General features: G+C 38.5%; 1 protein-coding gene across 7 annotated transcripts in view; it reads right to left on the reverse strand.

Moving 5' to 3' along the window:
- Window positions 1-25,365, reverse strand: part of diaph2 (diaphanous-related formin 2) — a 475,685-nt gene that overhangs the window by 71,479 nt on the left and 378,841 nt on the right. For all 7 annotated transcript variants that reach the window (XM_067457381.1, XM_067457382.1, XM_067457379.1 and 4 more), the window contains one exon: window positions 10,656-10,820. In XM_067457381.1, coding sequence (XP_067313482.1) covers window positions 10,656-10,820 — 165 coding nt within the window. The remainder of the gene's footprint in view (window positions 1-10,655; window positions 10,821-25,365) is intronic.

Here is a 25,365-nt window from a genome sequence, read left to right on the forward strand (position 1 = left end):
ATAAGTCAGCAATGAATAAACACAATACTTGTTCTAATAAAAAGTAATTGAGTCAGCATGCATATGGCTGTCCTTCAAAAGACTGTGAAAAAGAGTTCCATATTCATCTATTCATGTAACAGAGTGACAACAAACATTAGCATAAACAATTCTTCCTGTTATTGTGATTTCGCATTTTCAAATAGAGTATTATGAAGCCACTGGATTATGGGTCTCCAAAACTGACAGTTCAATCTCATTCTTGTAATTGGAGATAGCATCAAACTCATTGTCAAGCGTTAGATCCTTAATTGAAAAATTATTTATTCATAGCAACAAAAATAATTCCTGCTGGCAAAAGTTTTTATAAACAAACAAACAATTCTCACTGCAAACACGATTACACAACATAATTATCTCACTCTCATCAAACATGCAAAAACTCTAATTACCATGGCAACAAACATGTTTTCAATCCTTTGCCTGATCCCAATTAGCCCAGGGCAGTCTTTATGATTTTATCAATTTTCTTAATTGTGTTTTAGGTATTAGGAAGTTTTACATGAGATAAACAACACCCGGAGGGAGTGCTTTGAATATCACTCTCATAGCGCAAAACGCCTGCGCTATGACAACAAAGGACAGAATCGCATTAGCATAAAGCAAGAATTATGGTGGGATGCATGCTTTTTTGTTTCTACATCTAGCATTTACGTCTTCTTAGAAGAATCAAATGCACAATTTAGACCATGATCATGTTCTTGCTCACGGACAGCATTCATGTGAGCTGCGTGGTCTCATGGAAATTTGTTTCTCTTGGTCACAGTGCCTCTGACTGTTACAAATTCAAATCACATCCCCATCGGTCCTCCCTGCCAGGGAAAGCTGATATCTCACGGCTGCAGATACGCTCTATGCAAACGAAAGGTAAAGGTTAGTTAAAAAAAAAAAAAAGAAAGAAAAAAAAGTTGGAAGAAAAAAAAAACCCGGGAAGGATTGAAATCTACGGGAAGTCCTATGGTTGTCAGCGGTGGCAACCAATCAATATGTTAAGGCAAATTAGGCCGGCTAATTGTGTTTGCACACTAAATAATCCAAAGTCATTAGGAAAGCTGATTACAAAGGGAAAAGTCTTCTTTTGGTTAATTAGAGTACTCAGAAAAGGTTATTTAAACACAAGATCTGTCTTTAAAAGGACAAAGCCGTAAAAAAATAATAATAATTATGTATATTTTTTTATATATTGCTTTTTTTTTTGGTCCACCCTTTGAAGCTATAACAGCTTCAACTCTTCTGGCACTGATGTTAGAACTGATGTCAGGCACTGATGTTGGACAAGAAGGTCTGGCTTGCAGTCTCCGCTCTAATTCAGCCCAAAGGTGTTCTATCAGGTTGAGGTGAGGACTCTCTGCAGGTCAATCAAGTTCCTCCACACCAACCTCACTCATTCATGTCTTTATGGACCTTGCTTTGTGCACTGGTCATGTTGGAACAGGAAGGGACCATCTCCCCAAAAATAGTGGGCCAAAACATCTTGGTATGCTGAAGCATTACACGTTTGTTTCATCGGAGCTAAAGGGCCAAGCCCAACCCCTGAAAAAACAGTCGATTGCGGAGTACCAATACTTTTGGAAATATAGTGTATGCACTATAAAATGAAGGTATTTATAACAGAATTAACATTTTTGTGTGAATTATCTTTTTTAAACCCTCAGTTAGTAGAAGGATGAATATTAATAAGATCTGACACGCTATATATTAACAGTGCATAAACACATTGATGTTGAGTGAAGAAAATGTGGGAGGATTTGATCAGATTTTCAGTTGGATGAATCACCAACGTAGTCTGCTAATAGGACAGACGATAATAAACAAGCAATTTCCTTTTAACACCAATCAACACGACACACCCACCTGGGAAAAGCACATTTTATGTAAAAACACTGTGTTTTGTGTGATCTCTAGATTGGTAAGGCAATGTTCTGTGGGCATTTCTCCACAGAACTGTTTGCACTACTCTAGGAGAGGGATTGCTGCGTAACTGAATTTGCCAATATGGACTTCATCTACCCCGGGTGTGTTTATGCATGCTGGCAAGCACAGGATAGGATGCTGTCCTTCCAGGCAGCCACTGAGGACTGGATGTCTTTGCAAATATATTCACTGGGTACATGTGAAGCAGAGTGACACTAAGGAAGCGCGCTCCTGCTGCAATCCTGCGTTGTGAATGTGGCTTTGTAGTCCCTCCTGTTTGCCCAGCCTCAGAATAGAATATCTGAACAGCCTCATGCCAAGCACACAGACAAAAAAAGGGTGGCTCTTCCTGCAAACAGGGGGCTCTATAATTCATGATTCTTTTTTGGGGTGTTGGGGCATCATATATGTATTACCTTATATGCAATGCATACATACACACTTGTTTATTCAAGGAACACTTCCGAAAAGGGGAAGAAAAAAAGAGGGTGAGAGAAACGGATAAATCCGCACCACAGATGGGCCTATTTGGCCAACACAAAATGTACACTAACTGAACCAATTTGAGATATTTATTTATTTATTGGATCGTATCCCCCATTAGATTTCAGCAGGCTGTGAGAGGCCTACAAAATTGCCAAGAGTGAAAAGTGGCCGATGACTCAAATTGTGTGTTGACTCAAATATTAGACTAATCTGAAGGGATACTCCGTTCGGTTTAATTGTGATCACTCACAGTGGCTGTGTGGTGGACATCACTACATCACAACCATCATTACTAGCATGATCATTATTCACAGGGGTGGCATATACAATGCCTTCGATAACTGTGTATGTGCAAGCATGCGTGTATTGGCGCACATGTGCAGTCTATTGATTAGCTGAGGCATGTTTGCCATGCACCATCACTGTGGCTCAACCTCTGCTGACTTTATGGGTGTAATCAGGGGCTCACTCAATTAACAAGTGAGATTGTTAGTTCATCACCATCTGCTGCGCTTTGATAAGGCATTAATATACTGATATACATCCACAGCCGCTAGTCAGGATTACACACAGAAGACGAAGATACAGTGGGAGTCTCTCTCTCTCTCTCTCTCTCTCTCTCTCTCTCTCTCTCTCTCTCTCTCTCTCTCTCTCTCTCTCTCTCTCTCTCTCTCTCTCTCTCTCTCTCTAGTTCAAATCGGGCAGTGCAATGGATAAATTGATGGGACGATCTGAAACAAACTTCATGTGCTGAAATCAAATTTAATTTTTATTGACCCTGGAAAGAAATATAGCTAATAGATTATCTTATTTGAGTGTGTACGCTTCTTGAGAATGGACAGGCGGGGCTTTTTTGTCCTACTAAATGGATGTGTCACTCAATTTGGCAAATTAACATACAGACATGTGGGCTATTTCTGAGGATAAATGTTGATAGAACTATGAGGTGCTATAAATATGCTATGGTGAAACGTAAATTATGTGGGGGGCTCTATCATGAATATAAATTTATTATTATAACCTCTCCCTGCCAAAGAGTTGCAAAGTACATTTGCAAATATGTGGCTAACATCCAGTCATAACTGGATGTGATGCGATAAGCAATTTACTGTATCTGGACATATTTAAGGTTTAATGTTCAGTTATGAGTGGTATGAATTTGGACCAATGGGACTTCAACGTGGGTGTGTCTATATAGGAAAAACAAGCCACGGTTTAAATGCATGACATTACATCTGGCCATGACACAATATAACATTCCCAGCATAAACCAAAAGAGCTCTCAGTTCTAATAAATGTATTTGACTGGGAAAACATGCTGGGGGAAAAAAATTATGTACATGCCACACATGGAATATTTGTGGTGCCATTGGACATCCAGCCAGCTTGTGTTCTCAACCAGCTCTACTTTTTCCAGCATTGAAGTCTAAATCACTGATAACTTATTCATAAAGAGCTATTCGCTTGAGAGAATAATTCATTTTCATAGATGCCCCTTTTACAGGCATTCAGCGCTGTATCGTGAGGGGAGCGCCGTGTCATGTGTTGCTAGGCTTTGATCAGGGCGTATGAAAGTTGGTTTTGAGAAAGGGTGAGAGAAAAACTCCAGACAAGGAGGCATTGCCATTCACTGCAATTGTTTTTGAAGATTTTGAGCATACCTTCTGGACACTGAGTTTACTGAGTTGTTATCACAACATGCATATATAAGGTCCTTCAGAATTGTCAGCAGCTATCATGTTTCTCCAGAGCTAATTATCTTGTTGTATCAGAGACATAATCTAAGACATTTTTAAGACCTTAAATTGTAGAAAGTCAAATTAATAATATTTAAAATATTTGAGTGTAAAAAATCTCTAGAGACTGCTTTGTGTGGAGGCACAACCTGACTACTGACAAAAAAATAATAATTCTTAACTGCTGTTTCATGAAATGTTCTCCTTCTAATAGAAATTCTCGGCATGTAGGTGTCATCATATTAAGCTAACAAAAATGTATTTTTTTGTGCAAGATACATATGAAATGTAGTGGAATTGTATCAAAATCTTTATACAAAACATCAAGAAGCTTCATAGAAAATGTAAAATTAGTTTTAAAATAATCTGGGTTCTCTTGAGACTCCCCTGCATCGCAGGATATTAATGATGATATGCTAGCGTGATGTGATTGGTTTAAAGGTAGTTTGTGATGTAAGAAACACTCTTACTTTATTTGACTGCCTTTTTAAGAAGAAAATACTCCTATACTATACTCCTATAATACAATGGTGTTGACTTTTTTAAACATGGTTTGTCTTAAAGCATATAAAAAATAAAAAAAACCTTAGACTAGAGCTGGGCGGAATACCAGTTCATACCGAAATCGCCGCTAAAGCCTCATTCACTATTCCCTACGTTCTCCATAGTTCACTTGTAGGAATGAATGAAAAAAAGTGAGAGAATTCGGACAGCCTATGCGCGTACATCGGCTGTACATTTGTTCTTGCAGTTCAATGTGAGATTGAATCAGTGCACTCGAAAATGTCCACTATGGTTTTGGACACCACTACAAATGGCTGTGCCTTTAAACAATGCCCTATTTGAGGTAATAGAGGGCAATTTCGGATTCAGCCCTTGATTACAGCTGAGAATTCAAACTACACGCCGCATGCACGAGAGAGAATGGTTTCTGCGTGGGGCGCTGCGATGACATTAACAGGTGTTCTCCATATGGATCATATAGCACATATATATAGGAGCGAGCGCGTAAAATTTTTTATGGACCTATTTCATATACTCTAGTGCTCTAAACATGAACCAGCACCGTGTATGCACACATATTTCATCACATCTTTTTTAAATGAATTGTATGCAAAGGACACTGATAGGCTACATAACGACCGCAATGACACCATAGATTATTCTGCTACATGGAAGACAATGATGTAAGTTAATATATAGACTGACAATTTAAAGAATGGGCATTCAAAGAAAGTAACTGCTTTATTCTTTCTGTGTTAAAGAGATGCATGCCATTTTTTCTTTCTAGAGACTGTAGTGCTCTTAAATGTATTGACAATATCCTTAGACCTTTTAAATGTTATTTTGCATTTCTCCCTTGTTTTGGCAGTTTGTTATTTTGGGTTATATTTTTTTAAATGCTTAAGATGCCCTCAAATGTGTTTTTTTTGTTTCCCTCCTTGGTCATATTTTATTATTTATGTGTCTGTAATGAGTGTGTTGCAGGTCTGTGTTTTATAGGTTTTTGTCTCTCCACAACATCATTTTGTGGGGCTTTGCAAATCTGTATTAACTCTTGTGTGGAACTTTTCTACAATATTCATGACAGTAAAATAGGGCATTCTAAGTCGATCTACTGCAGTATTTCCACTCTCAATTAGCAGAAAATATGGTTAACACCTGTCCATACATAGAGGAAAAAATATCGTCATATACCGCAAAACCGATATAATTTTGAAAAATACAGTGATATACATTTTTGTGTCATAACGCCCAGCACTAACATAGACATATAAACACCACCCAAAACTTGTTTTTCACTACAAGGGGTGTTCAATATTTTACATACAAGTTTTCACAAAGTTCAATGCACCATTTTAAAAATGCATGATGTAAAAATGTAGAAAAAGTTTTCATAAAGTTTCATTTATATAATCTCTAAGCCCCGTTTAGTTATAAGAAGCAAATACAAGTCAGACTTTAAGAACCTAGAAAAAAGTATCAATTAGCTAGAAAAATCATATCTTCTTTGTGCAGTGAGATGTACTTTAAACGCCTCCCCTGGTTTCACACTCAGTCTGGATAAATCCCATCCTATCAGCAATAACCTAGTCCTACCTGCCTAAATCTTAGGTAGGGAATTTTTTCACCCTTTTTTGACAGGGAGAAGGCGTTCCCTTGATATCCTCCAAATACTGAAGCTAACGAAACTCTGAAAGGATAAGAAGCTTCTGAGACTCTTTTATCTGCATATGAGCCACACGTTTGGTAATACATTATACATTCCATTCTCAGCACAGTTTATGTACGCTTTAATCTGCCCAATAAGTCAGTCCTTCCATCTCTTCAACCCTGTGAGGAAAATGTCTTTATCAAATATAATAAGTTAAATCACTCCATGCACTTCAGACAAGGCCAGCAGCTTTAGTTTTGAGTGGCGTGCTAATACTTTTAACTATGTACTGATACACACACATATAAAACGGTTAGTTCCAGCCCTTGATTCTAATTGGCCAATAGCTGTGTTTTATTCATGATAAGGTTCTTTACCCATGGTTCTGTGTATCACTACACACCCTGAGCCTTTAAATGGTCTCTTAGTCTGGTTCAGTAGAATTCACAATCATGGGGAAGACTGCTGACCTGACAGTTTTGCAGAAAACAACCATTGACACCCTCCACAAGGAGAGAAAGCCTCAAAAGGTATTTGCCAAAGATGTTGGAAGTTCTCAAAGTGCTGTATTAAAGCATATTGATATAAAGTTAAGTGGAAGGTGCACAAGCAGCAGGGATGACTACAGCCTGGAGACGATTGTCAGGAAAAGGCCATTCAAATGTGTGGGGGAGCTTCACAAGGAGTCGACTGAGGCTGGAGTTACTGCATCAAGAGCCACCACACACAGATAAATCCTGGACATGGGTTTCAAATGTTGTATTACTCTTTTCAAGCTGCTCCTGAAACACACACAACGTCAGAGGCGTCATACCTGGGCTAAAGAAAAAAAGAACCGATCTGTTGCTCAGTGGTCCAAAGTCCTCTTTTCTGATGAGAGCAAATTTTGCATATAATTTGGAAACCAAGCTCACAGAATCCCGAGGAAGAAAGGAAAGGCACACAATCAAAGATGCTTGAAGTCCAGTGTGAAGTTTCCACAGTCTGTGTTGGCTTGGGGAGCCATGTCATCGGCTGGTGTTGGTCACTGTGCTTTATTAAGTCCAGAGTCAATGCAGTCGTCTACCAGGACATTTTAGAGCACTTCATGCTTCCTTCAGAAGACAAGCTTTATGGAGATGCTGACTTCAATTTCCAGCAGGACTTGGCACCTGCACACACTGCCAAAAGAACCAAAATCTGGTTCAATGACCATGGGATTACTGTGCTTGATTGGCCAGCAAACTCGCCTGAACTGAACCCCATATAGAATCTATGGGCCATTGCTAGGAAAAAAGATTTCTTAGCAATTCCATTGTGTGGATTCTGTTTGATTCTGTGAAAACCACATCATGTTTTTTTTTGTTTTCAGACATTTAAATGCACATAAGTATGCTTAACTTTAGCAGCAAAAACACGCTGATGTCTATAGAAATGGTAATAACAATCCTTTTCTAACAGTTATAATTTGACTGTGTTTTATTCATATCAGACACACATTATATAAGTAACTATATAGTTTACTCTATTCTTCTCTGAGTTCACTGGTCACTTACTTTCATGTATTTCGTGAAACGAGGATGAATTTACGTGATGTAAATCCGACAGATCTCTGAATCTCTGACAGAATTCTCTGAGGCGCAAACTAACATGGCGGCAGCCATCCCGCATTATAGATAACATGATCATTATGACAAAACACATTCACTTGAACATATTTGAAAATCAGAATATCAGATAGCTCATGACATAGCTAACAAGTTTGTAAATATATTGAATTAAAACAAAAAAAAACTACATAAACCGATACAGCTGAGACTGCTGTCATACAGCGCTATTGCGGCCCCTTTACTTTCAGTGCAGCAAACTCTCTCCAGAAGTTCAGTGAGGATCTCTGAATGATCAAATGTTGACCTAAATGACTAATGATGATAAATAGAATCTACCTGTGTGTAATCAAGTCTTCGTAAAAATGCACCTGCACTGTGATAGTCTCAGAGGTCCGTTTAAAGCGCAGAGAGCATCATGAAGAACAAGGAACACACCAGGCAAGTCCAAGATACTGTTGTGGAGAAGTTTAAAGCCAAGGAGCACTGTGCAAGCAATTATATTGAAATGGAAGGAGTATCAGACCACTGCAAATCTACCAAGACCTGGCCGTCCCTCTAAACTTTCAGCTCATACAAGGAGAAGACTGATCAGAGATGCAGCCAAGAGGCCCATGATCACTCTGGATGAACGGCAGAGATCTACAGCTGAGGTGGGAGACTCTGTCCATAGGACAACAATCAGTCATATACTGCACAAATCTGGCCTTTCTGGAAGAGTGGCAAGAAGAAAAAAGTGTCGTTTAAAGTTTGCCACAAGCCACCTGGGAGACACACCAAACATGTGGAAGAAGGTGCTCTGGTCAGATGAAACCAAAATTGAACTTTTTGGCAACAATGCAAAACGTTGTGTTTGGTGTAAAAGCAACACAGCTCATCACCCTGAACACACCATCCCCACTGTCAAACATGGTGGTGGCAGCATCATGGTTTGGGCCTGCTTTTCTTCAGCAGGGACAGGGAAGATGGTTAAAATTGATGGGAAGATGGGTGGAGCCAAATACAAGACCATTCTGGAAGAAAACCTGATGGAGTCTGCAAAAGACTTGAGACTGGGATGGAGATTTGTATTCCAACAAGACAATGATCCAAAACATTAAGCTAAATCTACAATGGAATGGTTCAGAAATAAACATATCCAGGTGTTAGAATGGCCAAGTCAAAGTCCAGACCTGAATCCAATCGAGAATCTGTGGAAAGAACTGAAAACTGCTGTTCACAAACGCTCTCCATCCAACCTCACTGAGCTCCTGCTGTTCTGCAAGGAGGAATGGGCAAAAATTTCAGTCTCTCGATGTGCAAAACTGATAGAGACATACCCAAGGCGACTAATCACAGCAAAAGGTGGCGCTACAAAGTATTAACTTAATGGGGCCGAATAATTTTGCACGCCCAATTTTTCAATTTTTGATTTGTAAAAAAAGTTTGAAATATCCAATAAATTTTGTTCCACTTCATGATTGTGTCCCACTTGTTGTTGATTCTTCACAAAAAATTACAGTTTCATATCATTATGTTTGAAGCCAGAAATGTGGCAAAGTTCAAGGGGGCCGGATATTTTCGCAAGGCACTGTATATATATATATATATATATATATATATATATATATATATATATATATATATATATATATATATATATATAGGATTACATTAAAGGGGTACTTCAGCGCTGGAAAGAGGAATCTGTATTTAAACTGCACTAAACTGCACTAACTCAGATTAGGAGTCAGATTTCATTTAATGTCATAAATGAGCTAATGAGCTCTCGTGATGAGAGCTGAGGAAATCACATTTGCGGCATACATTCACAACGCGAGTTCAGTCTGGCGCGTTTTCAGTTCATGCCTTTGGAAGCTTAACTTTCATAGAAATTAATTTGAGAAGTTAAAACACTTACATTGCTTAACATCCATTTAAATTAATGCCTGCGGCTGTGAGCTGTGCGGTGAGAGTGATCTCCATCCCCCATGTGTTGGTTGAAAACATGCGGAAATAGCTCCCTCTGCTGGCTGTAGTCTTTAGCCTCTGGCCAAACATTTCAAAGATGACGCAAATATCGTCAATTTGCGTCACGGGAGGAATTTTTCCAGAAATAAATTGCATAAATCTCTCATCTCAGGGGTATATGAGGGGGGGAAGCACAATCATTTGATTATACTCCAGGGTATACTCTACTGATACAAAGCCATATGCTAATCCCTGAAGCAACCCTTGAATTTGTTATTGGTTTATTATTTGGTTTATTTATCTTTTTTGGGTATCACTTTACAATACATTTTCATTTGTTAATGCAATGTTAATGCACCATTAAGTAACATGAACATCTGTATTGTTTTATTAACTAACATAAACAAAGATTAACAAATGCAGTAAGATGTATAGCTCATGGTTAGTTTGTGAGTTTTTAATGAAAATAGCATGTTACTTTACAGTGGTTTAACCAATATTAACAAATACAAGTTAATTTAAATAATGTATTAAGTGTTGAAATTAACATTAACTAATGTTAATTGGCTGGTGAGTGAAAAAGTTAATTTCACTGTGCTATCTAGCTGTGGAGAGGGCATCGGAAGTATTAATTAGAACAATATCTGCACCTGTTCTCTAAGACTCTTCTGGAAAGCCAGATTTATAAACATTAGAGAAAGAAAGAGAGGGAAAAAATATCTTCAACCTTGAGGAGAAGATAGAAGCACTCTGCTGAGGCGGAACAGGTAACAGTGCTACTGTACTCACCATGAAGAGGTTGCGGAAGTTAGCCAGGTCCCCGAAGAAGTCCTCGATGCTGAAGGTGTGGGGGTCGAAGGCGAAGTAGCTCCCCAGGCTCTCGTACAGCTTTTGCATATTCTTGTGCATTGTGGAGAGCTTCTCGTACTGCTCTCGCGAATGCTTGGAGAAGCCGTGAGAAAGATGCGGTTAAGGAAGGACAAACAGGGTAGTGTACAGTGATGGATAAACATTGACAAACAAAGCAAATTGCTGCCCTTAAAATCCTCTCCACAATCCTTTAACAAAAGGGTCACCTGCGAAAACTTTAGCAAAGCTACCGTTCTCTGCAGAGGTCAAGCGAGACAAACACAGGCATTCAATAACCTCTCCATCTAAGTTTGGAGTCATTGGCGCAGTGAGCCATTAACGCTGGTGCAGGAGTGATACAGAGGTGAGTTACATAGTCTGGGGGTCTGCCACAGATGCTGAAGGGAATAGCTGATTGCAATCAGTGCTTCTCCCAACAAGAGCGGGGTCAACGCATGCCGAACCCCCATGAGAGATATGCTCTGTAATTTAAAGAGCAGATAAAGGCAGGTTCATTGAATGACTATTGACAGCTCCTGTCAGGGATGGGGAGTCTCACAGCTTCTGAGGCGCATGTGAACCGTCCCTGGCCTCGTAAACTGCACACGCATACGTAAACAAACAGGTAGTGCGCGTCAATAGAGCCTCGCTTTCTTTATGCCGCATGCTAATAAAGCCGTACATAGACTGTGATTTAGCTGCACGTATTCAGCCTTCATTTCCAGGTGATTGTGTTTCCTGGATTCAAAGCGGCACGGATGGGTCGAGTTTGCCCTTTTGAAGGAACAGAGAGGATATATCAAACCCACGTCTGGCATTTTATACAAGCTATTCATATCTACTTCTCAGATGCAAGTCAGATTGTTTAACAGCCATTATAGGAGGCAAGCGCTGTCCTGAAAACATCTCTTTGCAACAAGTTGAATGGAACCATCAAACATACTCTATAAACATATTGTATATTTTCTGATGAGAAACATAATTGAGAGCAATTTAGCACATTTTTTCCCTGATCTTTAAAGCTGAAGTGTCATTTTTTTCCCCCTTATAATACTTATTAATATGGTATAAGAGTATGTAGTCAACTATTTCCACACAAAAACACTGTGGCTCTTGGAAGCTGTCAAAGTGTTGATCTGTTTGTTTAGAGTATGACGACCATGCCGAAAACAGAAACACTGGGTTTGGGGATGGATTATCTATTTGTCCAACTAACAACAGATGGGAAATTATGAAAATTATCATTATTCTATTTGATCACACTAGATGCACAAAAATGACACTTTGAAGAACTAAATTATGGAGGTTTCATCATATGCATTAAACAAAGGTTTATTTCTTGTTCAACATGCATATAAAAATGTTATGACAACCTTTATGCAAAATATGAAGGGTTTTAAAGAAAATTTAAAATGGAAATATAGATTAAAACAAAGATTAATTTAATACATATTTCAAAATATATAAAATATTTTATGCAAAATATTGAGGAGTTTTAAAGACATAAAAACACAAAAAGTAGATTTTGTTGATTCCTGGGATTATTATTTTGTCACCTTATTAACCCATTTTGGGTTAATAAGGTGAAAAATGAAGCAAAAATCCTCAACAGGTGTGTAACATTTAATATATTATATTTGAACAATATCTGTTTAAAACAAGAAATGCAGATACAGCGAAATCAAAGCAGCGCAACTTCGAGCTTTGATCTCCAATGAATACACTGCCTGTGCCTGAGAGAATGTGGTCGAGAATATGTGGGTGTGTTTGACAACAGCTCATCACAGTCATACGTAGTTCCACTAGACTGGGCCAAGCTCTCACTGGCTATTATTTCCACATCAAAGATGTGTCACATTGACAACAGCTGACATGCAAGGTCCAATATCATTCCTGGCTTCTCCTCCAAAAACAATCCCTTCAACTCTTTCTCTTGCTTTTTCTTTGCCTCAATCTCTCTCTCTCTTCTGTTACCTCTGTAAGAACCTTCAAAGTACACTCTCCACGCTTCTTTGTCACCCATGTCACCTCTGCTTCACATGCTGGGGTGAAGAGAAGTTCCTGGATAAAACATTATGCGCTACCTTCTCCAAAGCAACCGCCGTCTGTTGGTTCTCTCTCTGTCTCCAGATGTCCTCAAAGAAGAGTACGAACACAAGTTTGCCAAGCAACATAACATATTTCACTAAACAAGACACAAGACAGTGTTAAAAAAAGCATAAAAAACTCCCTTTAACCTCATTACTTTACAAAAATTCCACCAAAGAAGCCCACTGAAGAGAATTCTGCACATCATCCATTCAGCACATGATAAATGATCAAAAGTCCTTGAGACGGCGAGAAAAACAATCGTCTTACCCTAAAACACGTCCAGAAAGTGAATTCCAAACACTGCCACCTGTGAAGCCTGCCATAAATTACCTTGTTTGTTTACCTGTGCGCTTGTATGAGAGAATAAAATGGTGCATGGCTCCCTTAGGCAAGGCCAAAAGGCCTCCTTAATAAATCTCCACTAACCCACTTCCATTAATGTTTATTTAATGCTTTTCTATGTGCCTCCTGGCTCTATGCTTGGAGGCAGATAGCAACTGAGCTTTTAGTGTGGATTGACTTCCCCACTCAAACCCCACAGCCGAACTACATACATCCCACCTCAGTCTGGAGCGGAAGGTGGCCGCACTCTTGCTAGGCCACCAACAGGGAACGCATTCATGGCTTTAGAGCACTCACCCAGGTAGAATGGGGCGGAAGAGAATCTTTTTCTGTGTTTTGGGGAGTTGGAGGGATGGAAATATATTTCCACGGGTACTGTGTTAGTTGTTGGTGTTGTGAAATAGCACAGACAGAGAATGAGCTTGCAGTGTATGAGAGAGACTCTGTTTGCCAGATGTATTGATCCATTGAAAGTGGAAAGCGCTGTTTTCTATATCCTAAAGGGATAGTTCGCTCCAAAGGAAAATTCTGCTATCAGTTACTCACCCTCATTTTTTATCCAACCTTTATTCTTTGGGAGACAAAGGAAGATGTTTCGAAGGTTGTTGGGTTCAAAACCACATTGGGCTACTTTTTAATTTTCTATGTACAGTATAGACAAAAAAAGTAAACAATGTTTTCTTCTGTATTTAGATGAAGGAATGATAATATATGATAGCTTTATGCGCGGAAGAGACCCACGTCTGGAACAATATGACTAAATTGTCATTTTTGGGCGAGCTATCCCTTTAAATCATCGACTGGCACTTACTGTGTACTTGCATCATTCATGACAATGACAATGAACTGCCTCCCTGACTGAAGGACAAGGTGTTCAGTTGCAGTAAAAAAATAAAAAAAGAGAAAAAGGTCCTCCTCGTTAACATTCATCTCCACGAAACTATCCGAGTGCCAAACAATGACACTTCCCTTCAGGCAAACATGAATAAAAATAATAGAAGCCCATACCTCATGAACCCAAAGAAGAGTTTTATCTGTAGCATGGAAAAATTGGAGAAGAAGAAGAAAAAAAAAATGTTAGGTTCACTGTAAACCATGAAAATAATTTGATTTGTACCAAATTGAACGTCACAGTTCTCTAAATTCTTTGAGGGTTTCTGGACGGCATCCAAAGTAATTAAAAAAAAACACCTTGGATGAGCATCAACAGAGAGCCACAGACATGATTTCCGCAACACACCTTTCCAGCACGCTACCATCACAGTCCTGTCTGCTCTTTAAAGCTGTCAACACAGCCACGACTGTTAGATAGTATCTCTGCCTCCTTTCCACGTGCAATTATGCTGTATTGTGCAGCTGTACAAGCAATCAAGCGTCTGAACTCAATCAAAAACTTTGCTCAGACCCTGTTAGGGTACCTATGGAAAATTTGGAGAGCATGCTACTGATTAATGGTCTGTTATTGACAAAACTTTGAGCCGAGCAAGCTGTGATTTGAACAGTAATGAGAACATCCATGGCTGAAACAATTTTTTAAAAGGGGAAAAGTAGGTAATTGCTCAGGCAGTAATGAAGCTGATGAGCGTTGCGATTTTGATGATTGTGCGACTGTGAAATATTTGAGTGGGACGTGATAGAATGGGACACATTTCTGCTGATTCACCCATTCCGAATTGTACACAAGATAGGGAGGCACATTGATTATTCTCTCTGAAACTGAAATGAACAAGGAAGAAGGTCTTTGCGCTACAGCGCAGACAGACAACTGCTTGTCTAGTCTAAGGTAGCATTCCTTTCGTGGTCATGTTAAGAAGCATTATGAGTTGAGATGGACATGCTTAGAGATTTATCTGACAAAAACGGATTATGCGGCATGTAATATAGTTTTTTTGTGAATGCAAAAGATCTGCAACGTTTTAAAGATCAAAGTGCACATCATATAAAGTTATTGTCTCTGAAAAGAAAGAATCAATTCTGAACTTCTGAAATGAATGTTCAGCAATTCCAGTCTCACTGTCTGTTACATACTTAAGCTTGCTGCATACTCCGCAAGAACAAAGACATTTGAGGTGGTGGCAAGAACAAGAACAAAGTTCATTCTGGCCAGGACATTCCGTACTTCACGAGAAAAGCAGGTGCCAAACTTCTAGGGAGTCCTACATTAACCCGGCCCACTTTAAATTTCTGACCAATCACACAATAGTTCTCGGACATCCACAACAAAAATGTTCCGCTAAGATGAAGTGTCAAGAACAAACTACGAGAACTCCTAAACCAGCGCAGCGAGAACAAAATGACACAAGTTTGTTCTCGCAGCCCAGGGAGCGAGAATTTCTTTCTCTGTTCTTGCGGAGTATGTAACATCCTTTACGCAGCAATTTAAAAGATTCCCATAATGCCTATAGTTCTTAATTGGCTGTTCGCGAAGAACATCTACTTTGGCCCTACTTGTTGCGTTGGCCTGGAAGAGTTTGGTTTCTTGTTGTCGACATGTCGAGAAGATACCGTTTTCGGCTCTGCAAATCCACTTTGCATGCACTTCAAAACGATCAGGACTCAGATTGGAATTGATACGGAAAAAACAGCATAATCTAACGGTAGATCGGTAGACACAGTCACAACAGACTGGACCATCTGACCAATCAGAACAGAGTAGGCTATCGAAAAGGAGAGGTTTAGTGAGACTAAATCTTCTAAAAAAAACATTTTCAGAAATGAGATGTGCAGTCTATATAATGAGAAAATGTGTTTTTTGACATTTGACGCATACAAATCTATTGTAAAATAGCACAATAGGAGACACACTGTTGATATTTCAAATCACTAAAACAAACATGCTCCTACCCAAAAGGATCACACCCCACATCTTGATAGCTCCACTCCTCAATTCACAAACACTCTATGCAACACAGGCACCTCCCCCCAATGAGTGTATACGTTACTGTGGATTCACTATGTGGTCTGATCCACTTTCAACAGTGTTTCCCAGAAATCACTTACTGCACCTTTAAGAGTCCTCTTCCTAAAACATAAACTACATATTTTATATTTAAAATAGCCCTAAAAATGAAAATTATTTCATAATTTACTCACTCTCATGTAGTTCCAAACCTGTATTGTTTTAGTTTTTTTCTCTCCCAAATCAATGAATATAATAAAAGTCAGTGGGGTTCATAGTTAGGGTAAACATATTTCTCATGGTGGAATATGGGACAGGATGGACAGGCACACTTGATTAGCTTTGATTTACATTTATTAACTTTTATTAACATTAATGATACAGATAGCTATTTTAGGGTGCTGTCACTTTAAGACCAAATGCAACTAAAAATACTAACGCACTTCCGTTTTTTACCAAACTGTTTACAGTTTAAGCCATAATCGACTGTGTTTATGTGATATACTCCACATGATGGTAATTTTGACAAATGTGTCTGTATTTGACCATTCAGGTGCAAAGAGAACTAAGTTCTGGATTGTGTGCTGTCAGAGAACTCTTCTGGGGTGTGTCATTCAGCGCGGTACCACAATTAGTCACGTACTGTGCATAATAATATGATAAACTCTTTTTGAAGATCAGATGTACACATGCTTCTTTGACATCTTCACATCTGACTTGATCTGCTCCGCACTCTCTAAAATCCCGCCTTCACTAACTGTTTGTCACGCTTCACAGTGAGGACTGTTCACCTCTGGACTGTCACTCCATCAAGGACCCACAATCCTTTGCCTAATCATCCCTAATTACATGCACCTGTGTCTCATTACCCTGTTTACCTCACCCTATATAAACCTGCCCTGCGTCCCAATTCGCATACTATCCATATTAAATAGTACTCGAAAATAGAATTAGTATGTCCCAAATCGTAGTATGTTAAAAAGAGTATTCCAAAGATTACATTTACATTTAATCATTTAGCAGACGCTTTTATCCAAAGCGACTTACAAAAAAGGGGAGAGTAATAGAAGCAACGAAACAGACAAGGCCAACAACCTGTAAGAGCTGTAAGAAATCTCAATTAATTAGCACAGTACACAATTTTTTTTATTATTTTTTTAAGACATCTACAACAAAAACTCACGTACGCAAAATGCCAAACACTGTATTTTGATAGCTACTCAAAGATACCTGGATGGTTTACTATTTCCGGTCCGAATTCGAAGTGCGGATTGATGCACACTCTAACGGCTGATATCGCCCACAACCCATTGTGAGTTGGACGAGGATTCGATTAGAACTACAAACTATAAAATAGCTGCGAGCGTTTGTTTAACATTATAATCCTATGGAGCAAACTATGTTGTTGTTTTTTTTTAAGTTGTGAGTGTTCTTTTCTGCAGCTCAGCGCATCTTTTCAAGTTGAAAAAAGTTAAACTTTTCTGATAAAAATGGCTTAGTGACCAGTGACAAGCAAGTAGCGAGACCTGACTCGTTTCCATAACAACAAGAAAAATGGAGAAGGTGCCGGTAGATAGACTAAAGAACAGTAGCTCTTCAAACGGACTTTTGTTAAGTCTAAAATATGCCACAAACCAGGCATCATCCAACCGGAGCTCCCGGGCTAAATGATTGTTAGCACCATACTGTTTTCTTGCCTGTATAATGTTGTGCTTCCACAAACGTCATTGTGAACCAGCATTCTCCTCCCTGTTAACAACTACTTTTTTTTACTAAAAGAGCGCTCTTGTCAACTTTTTTGGTCAAAAAAGACCTCAAGTGTGAACACAGCCAAATATATGAAAAGCAAGAAACTCATCAGTTTGGTTAGGACTGTTGCCAAAAATATAACATGCTATAAAAATAATAATAACTCCAAAATGATCCAATCATTGACTCATTTGCCTATTTATTTATTTACTCATATGTTTATTTATTCATTGACTATTTCAATTCAAACAGCAACCTTTTTTCATCTCCAGGCAGAGTGTGTGTGTGTGTGTGTGTGTGTGTGTGTGTGTGTGTGTGTGTGTGTGTGTGTGTGTGTATATATATATAAAATTAAATTAAAGTTGTAAAATCTTAAAATAAATAAAAAATATCTGGAAATCATCATCTAGTTGACAGCAAATTAAATTAACCTAACATGAACCTAAAACAATAAGCAGGCCTAAAAATACATTCTGTAAAATCTTTGTTATCTATCTATGTTATGGAGACCCCAAAGCAGCCACCTCAGTCTGAAAACCCCAGATACAGCTAGTTCTAGAACACAATTGTCACTCTTCTTTTAAACCCAAAACGAATGTAAATGTATTCTGTATGGTAGTACACACCTACACACAGGCCCACAGACATGCATCAACAGGCACACACAGACACACACACAGACACACACACAGACACACACAGACACACACAGACACACACAGACACACACACACACACACACACACACACACACACACACACACACACACACACACACACACACACACACACACACACACACACACACACACACACACACACACACACTAACACGAAACAAATGGAAATGAGGTATTTTAACATCCACACCTTCATTGGCACTCAGACTCTCTCAATTCTCTTATCAGTGAGTGGAGCTGACAGCTGAGAGTGAATACTGCATGCAGATCAGATGTGTTGCATCAGCGCATGTCTCCTCCTGCAGGCTGCGTTCTACACTCCCACATTAACCTACAGTGCTGGGGGTCTAATTTTACCTCCACACACAAGCTAGTAATTAAAGCCTGAGCCCCTGGCAATAATCGGGATGTGATGTGTCGATGGTAGCGGTGAGACGGCGGATAAGTGAATTCCTTCCTCCCATTTCCTCGCCGGTGAGGTTGAGACCTCTTGTCACACCACGCTCCCTGTCACATCAGCACGGAGGCCCTCTCTTCCTCTTCATTTGAAAAATTAAAAGCGGGATTCAGAGTCAATTTCACTGTCAATTTATTCTGCATCTCTGCAAATGAAATATTTATGGATCTGTGAGATGGGCATCTGACGCCTCTTGCGGCAGTATCCAGCAGAATGTGAAGTGGTGCCTGTGGAAAGCTGTCCAAAGAATCATCCAAACTACAGGATGGAGTAAAACGTGTATGAGTATGAGTTACAGGCCATAGAGAAAAACTGATGAAGGAACAGAAAGGAATAAGTGGGAAAAGAATGGATTTCTGCATCCTGTGTCTACAGGTAAACTAATAGCATGCCTGTGGTTCGGCACACATAGAAAGCTTAAGGCTATGTGTTGATTAGTTACAGTACACTAACACACAAAAGCCATCAGAGGAAGTGTGAAGTTTTTAGGAGCTGGGCTATTTTACTCTGGAGGGGATCCTGACTAAAGCAGCATGCTCCAGAGCATTATACATGTACAAGTAACATGCCTCAGTGAAGGTCAACTTTCATATCAATGCTGTTGGCTCTGCCGACCTGATCTTGACACCAACAGATGTGATGCGTCTAACACGTTCTCCGAAGGGTTCACATGTTCTGTTTCTTACATCAGCGCCCTGTCACATTATTATACGTCTTCTGCCTACGCTTTTGAAGGATGAGCAAATAAAAACTGTTCTTTTAGCAAACACCATTCAATATTGAACATTACTCCAAGAAGGAGCATTTAAACCGAGTATAGTGTGAGCGGTTGAGCTCAACACACTGCCACTGAAGAAAACATGCGAATAGCAAAAATAAATAAAAATTAAAGCTGCAAGCAGCATTTAGCAGGGTTCAAGCTTTTAAGGCCTTTTAAGCACAGAGGCATTAAAGACATTATGTTTATTTAGCAAGATTTTAAACACTGAAATAATAGATGGAAAAGTCAATTTACAGCCAATATAGGCAATTTACCATAGGAAATGCATGGTTTTTAAAGCTTTTTCACAGTTATTGCGCCCCCATGGTCCGATCTCTTTAAAACATTGCCTGCTTCATCAGCATGTTATGCCACATGTACCTAACAATTTTCGTGAAGTTTTGAGTTTCCCCTTAGGATTTATAGGCTTTTGAGTGTATTTTGCCATGCCTCTTTTTTTAAACTGCCCTGTTATAGCCATACAAATGCAAAAGTTCAACTTTTTTTTGATAGTTATTGATCTAGAGAGTCCAGAGAATTGTCCTAGACTGGTTTGGTTCTGATCGGGCAAAAAAACAGGGACAAGTTCACAAAAGTAGGTTTTTAACATAATTACGAATATTTAATTAATGATTTGATTGACAGCAATGGCCCCAGAGGCAAAGTTGTTCAACATGAGGAGATCTATTATAGGATATGCATTTGTTGCGGATGTGTGCAACACCACGTGATTACAGAGCCATAAACATAATAGGTGCTCAAATTTCATTGGCCTATGGCGGCCATGTTTTTTGACATACGCCAATGTCCTCATATACATAAATGGTACCTTGGGCCAAGACACCGCAAACCAATTTTCAAGTCAATCGGACTAGCGGTCGTGTGGTTATAGCCGTTTTTGTGTTTTTTTCATGTTATAGCACCACCAAGTGGACAATCATCGAATATTTTTCAAGTGACCGAAGTTTGAGCTCATAGACATGTGACCCAAGTTTTGCGAAAATATCTCTGTCCATTCACAAGTTATAGACATTTTCATAAAAGTGGCCCCTGACCAGTTTTGAATTTTTTTCATAATAGTCTCGCTCCAAAGAACATTTCTACAGTGGTTTGGTTCCAATCAGGGAAAAGATGTGGGTGAAGTTTACAAAAGTAGGTTTTTCAAAAAAACAGAATTTCTTGAAATTGGTGCCTGAAGGGTGAGCCAATCCGAGGCATGCATTTTGTCCGTCCCGAGCCAAGGATTACAACAATATAAGACACTTGAGCCCACGCCTAACAGTTAAGGAGTTATGAGCCGTTTCATACTTTTGCTCGCTGTAGCGCCCCCGTCAGGCCGTTCAGGTAAACTAATAAACACTAGCAAATTAAGAAAACATATTCACTGGTTTGACACCACATGCTACAAATACTCACAACCAAATACAGAAACAAAATGCATACCTTTTGATACGCATTGGGTGTTGTTGACCTTGGTAGACTTGTTTTTTCTTCTGTCGTACGCCCCAATAATAATTGTTTAAATTAATCTAATTTATATTATACCTCAAAGCAAGTTACAATGACATAAAACTTAGGATCACATGATCTTTTACGCTACCCACAATTTATTTTTATATATAAAATAAACATAAACATAATACTACTACTAATACTACTACTAATACTAGCAATACTAGTGAAATGCTAATAATAACAAATATAGTACAACCCTCTAAAATGCAAGTAAATCAGTAAATCTTCACTCTGGGTGACTCAATAATATCTGCCATTAGCCATTGGCTAATAAATGTTTAGATTTTACTTAAGAGGCTAAGATTAAGTTTAGCATAGATATGTACCCCTACTTAATAATCAGCAGTGAACTCTGTCTCCGATCGGTGTACAGGGACAAAAATAAATAGGCTAAATAAAGCACACATTGGCAAACCTGGCCTTACCTAATCATTGTAACCAAAACACAATTTTGCACTAAAAACATAATTTCAACATGCTGCTATTTAGCCCACTAATAATTAATGCCTATTGCACCTATTGTTTTTTTGTGTGCAAAAAACAAACACGATAAAATATCAAGTCACTCACATTATAGGCTAATTAACTCTACGCACTGTCATGTCAGGGTGACGACTAGGACGAGCCTGAAGAAATTAAACCGTTCATTTTGACTGCACAGAGCACGTCTTTTTCAGGAAAACAGTGCAATTCATTTTATACCAACAGGCCTAGCAAGTATACAAGAAACACACTATGAAGCCTCGATATTAAAGAAACACAGACTCTATTCATTTACTGAAATTTGCTAAAAGACCGAACAACACTACGATGTGCATGTTCACATTTTTCATTGTTTTAATTGTCCATTACAACCCCAAATTGTGCCTGCTTGCCTTGCACATCTAATTAATGGGCAAAGTTTTCAGACTATTTGTCTTACTTTTTTTTTTGTTGTGGGTGTTATTTAACTGGTAGAAGTTTATCTCTTCTGCATATCTCGCACTACCATTGCCCGATGTAATTTCTCATTTCTGATATCACTCCATATTCTGACACTCTTTTAAATGCCTTGTAAATGTGTGTGTATATTTTTGTGTGTGTATATATATATATATATATATATATATATATATATATATATATATATATATATATATATATATATATATATATATATATATATATATATATATATATATATATAATATTTATTTATTTAATTTGATTGGTTCAACCACCACCCTCCCAAATTTAATAAAATTCTTATTTTTCACCATGTCATCTGCTCAATCTGTGGTTTAACCACGGATGTAACCACCAACCGCACATCTCTAGCACCTATTGAAATTATGACTTGTGAAAATAAAATCCAGAACTTTAATAGGAGCAATTGTGCAGATAATGTGACATATATCTATCCTATAGTGTCCCCTCAGACAAGATGTTAGTTACGCTATATGTGCTGCCTCATGTGCATCTCTGAGCATACCTTCACCTGCTAGTAATTAAGTTTATCACTCCTTACAAACTGCTTAGTGATTACACAAATTACACAATTGGTTTCAGTGATTGCTATCATTCAGCTGCTGAAATGAGAACAATTGCAGGCTTCTTCATTTTAATTGAAAATCACATCGGCAGAGAGAGAGAGAGAGAGAGAGAGAGAGAGAGAGAGAGAGAAGAGAGAGAGAGAGAGAGAGAGAGAGAGAGAAAGAGAGAGAGAGAGAGAGAGAGAGAGAGAGAGAGAGAGAGAGAGAGAGAGAGAGAGAGAGAGAAGAGAGAGAGAGAGATTTTAAAAACCCTTTAATTAAATGGAAATAAAATATAATACACTCTACACATCTCATATAAGTATTAAAATCAACAACCAGACATAACCAATATATTCTCACCTAAAGGATTAGTAGGAACACCTGTTCAATTTCTCATGAATGCAATTATATAATCAACTAATCACATTGCAGGTCAAGTCAATCTCCTGAACTCCAAACTAAATGTCAGAATGGGAAAGAAAAGTGATTTAAGCAATTTTGAGTGTGGCATGGTTGTTTGTGCTAGACGGGCCGGTCTGAGTATTTCACAATCTGCTCAGTTACTGGGATTTTAACGCACAACCATTTCTAAGGTTTACAAAGAATTGTGTGAAAAGGGAAAAACATCCAGTATGCAGCAGTCCTGATGCTAGAAGTCAGAGGAGAATGGGCCGACTGATTCAAGCTGATAGAAGAGCAACTTTGACTGAAATAACCACTCGTTACAACCAAGGTATGCAGCAAAGTATTTGTGAAGCCACAACACGCACAACCTTGAGGCGGATGGGCTTCAACAGCAGAAGACCTCACCGGGTACCACTCATCTCTACTACAATTAGGAAAAAAGAGGCTACAATTTGCACAAGCTCACCAAAATTGGACAATTAAAAACTGTCCAAAGGATAATGCACCATGTCACAAAGCTCAAATCATTTCAAATTGGTTTCTTGACAATGAGTTCACTGTACTAAAATGGCCCCCACCGTCACCAGATCTCAACCCAATAGAGCATCTTTGGGATGTGGTGGAATGGGAGCTTCGTGCCCTGGATGTGCATCCCACAAATCTCCATCAACTGCAAGATGCTATCCTATCAATATGGGCCAACATTTCTAAAGAATGCTTTCAGCACCTTGTTGAATTAATGTCACGTAGAATTAAGGCAGTTCTGAAGACGAAAGGGGTCAAATACAGTATTAGTATGGTGTTCCTAATAATCCTTTAGGTGAGTGTATATAATAGTACCATCTTCACAACATGACAATAAAGCACCATTCACACACCATTTGAATTTCAATTTAAGTATATTCCGTGTGATTTGACAGAATTTATGTTCCACTATGATTCTAGATGGAACCAAAGCAATAAAAATGTGCAGGTAATTTGTTTTGGCCCCCAGCAGCCATTCTCCAGCTCCTCCAAATGGCTATTTTAGATTGTCCATAAAACTTGCAAAAGTACACTGTTCTTAGATTTTAAATGCTTGCAACCATAAATAAAACTAAAGTTAAAACTAAAACCCAGTTTTCCAAATATTCATTCCAATAAAGTAAACAATGGTACTAATCTGGAGCATTTAGCAAAACCAAGTTTTTGGTATGATACAAAACTTACAAGATGACAAAATTAATATTGACGTTAGAAACAAATATATTTGTAGGTAATACACAATGTAATATTCTCCACTGCAAGTCTTCAAAACGTTTTGGATGGGGACCTTACAAGATACCTCCAAGAATGATCAAGATCATCAGGAAGCATGAAATATTCCTTCAATTTTGTATCTAATCTATGATTGATAGCGTCACAATAATCAGTCTTTACACATATCTGATAAATCTTGCTATTTCCGACTCAAGCTCTTGCATCCCCTTAAATGTCAGCAACTTCCCTTTTTGATCACCCTCTGTATAAAGAACATTGTGTAGAGCCACCAGCTTTCAAACTGCCTTTGAGCTGCTCCACCCTTCCTCACCAGATCTAATTCCTACCTGATCTCCATCTGTAGGTAATATCAATTAAATGTACAACTTTAGTCAATCCCCTTCTCCATAAATGTTTTAACGATACTGTTAAGATGTACTGTATACCATCGCTCAGGCCAAAACGGTCGTTCTCTCATCTAAATTCCTTAAAAACAGTCCATGATTATAAAACTGAAATATAGAATTTTACATCAAAATGTCCACTATACAAGGACATCAAAAACAATTGCTTGACTTGCTGAGCAAAGTCAGACAGAATGATGCTCATGTTGTATGGTCATGATCTAACTTTAAAAAAAAAAAAAAAAAAATACTGGTGTCTGAGGTCAACTTATGATGTTTGTGTGGTTTTTACAATCAAAAACATCAAAATTAATAAGTAATAGGCTATTTTTCTACACTGGTTTTGAGGCTCTCTCAATAAACTCTTGGAAACACATAGCCTTGGGACATTGAGCTTTGCGAGCTCTGGCCCATACATCTGGTCCGAGTCTGAAATCGAATCGCAATGATCCAACAAATATAAGGATTCTTCAGCCTCTGACAATGTGCTACGGTATGTTCTGTTAGACATGAACACATAATCAAAACAATCTTAACAATGAAATACTATCACACATTAAAAATAAAACATGTTTTACTCACATAAGTGTGTTGC

This window comes from Pseudorasbora parva, chromosome 11, assembly GCF_024679245.1.
Source record: "Pseudorasbora parva isolate DD20220531a chromosome 11, ASM2467924v1, whole genome shotgun sequence".
NCBI classification, from domain to species: Eukaryota; Metazoa; Chordata; class Actinopteri; order Cypriniformes; family Gobionidae; genus Pseudorasbora; species Pseudorasbora parva.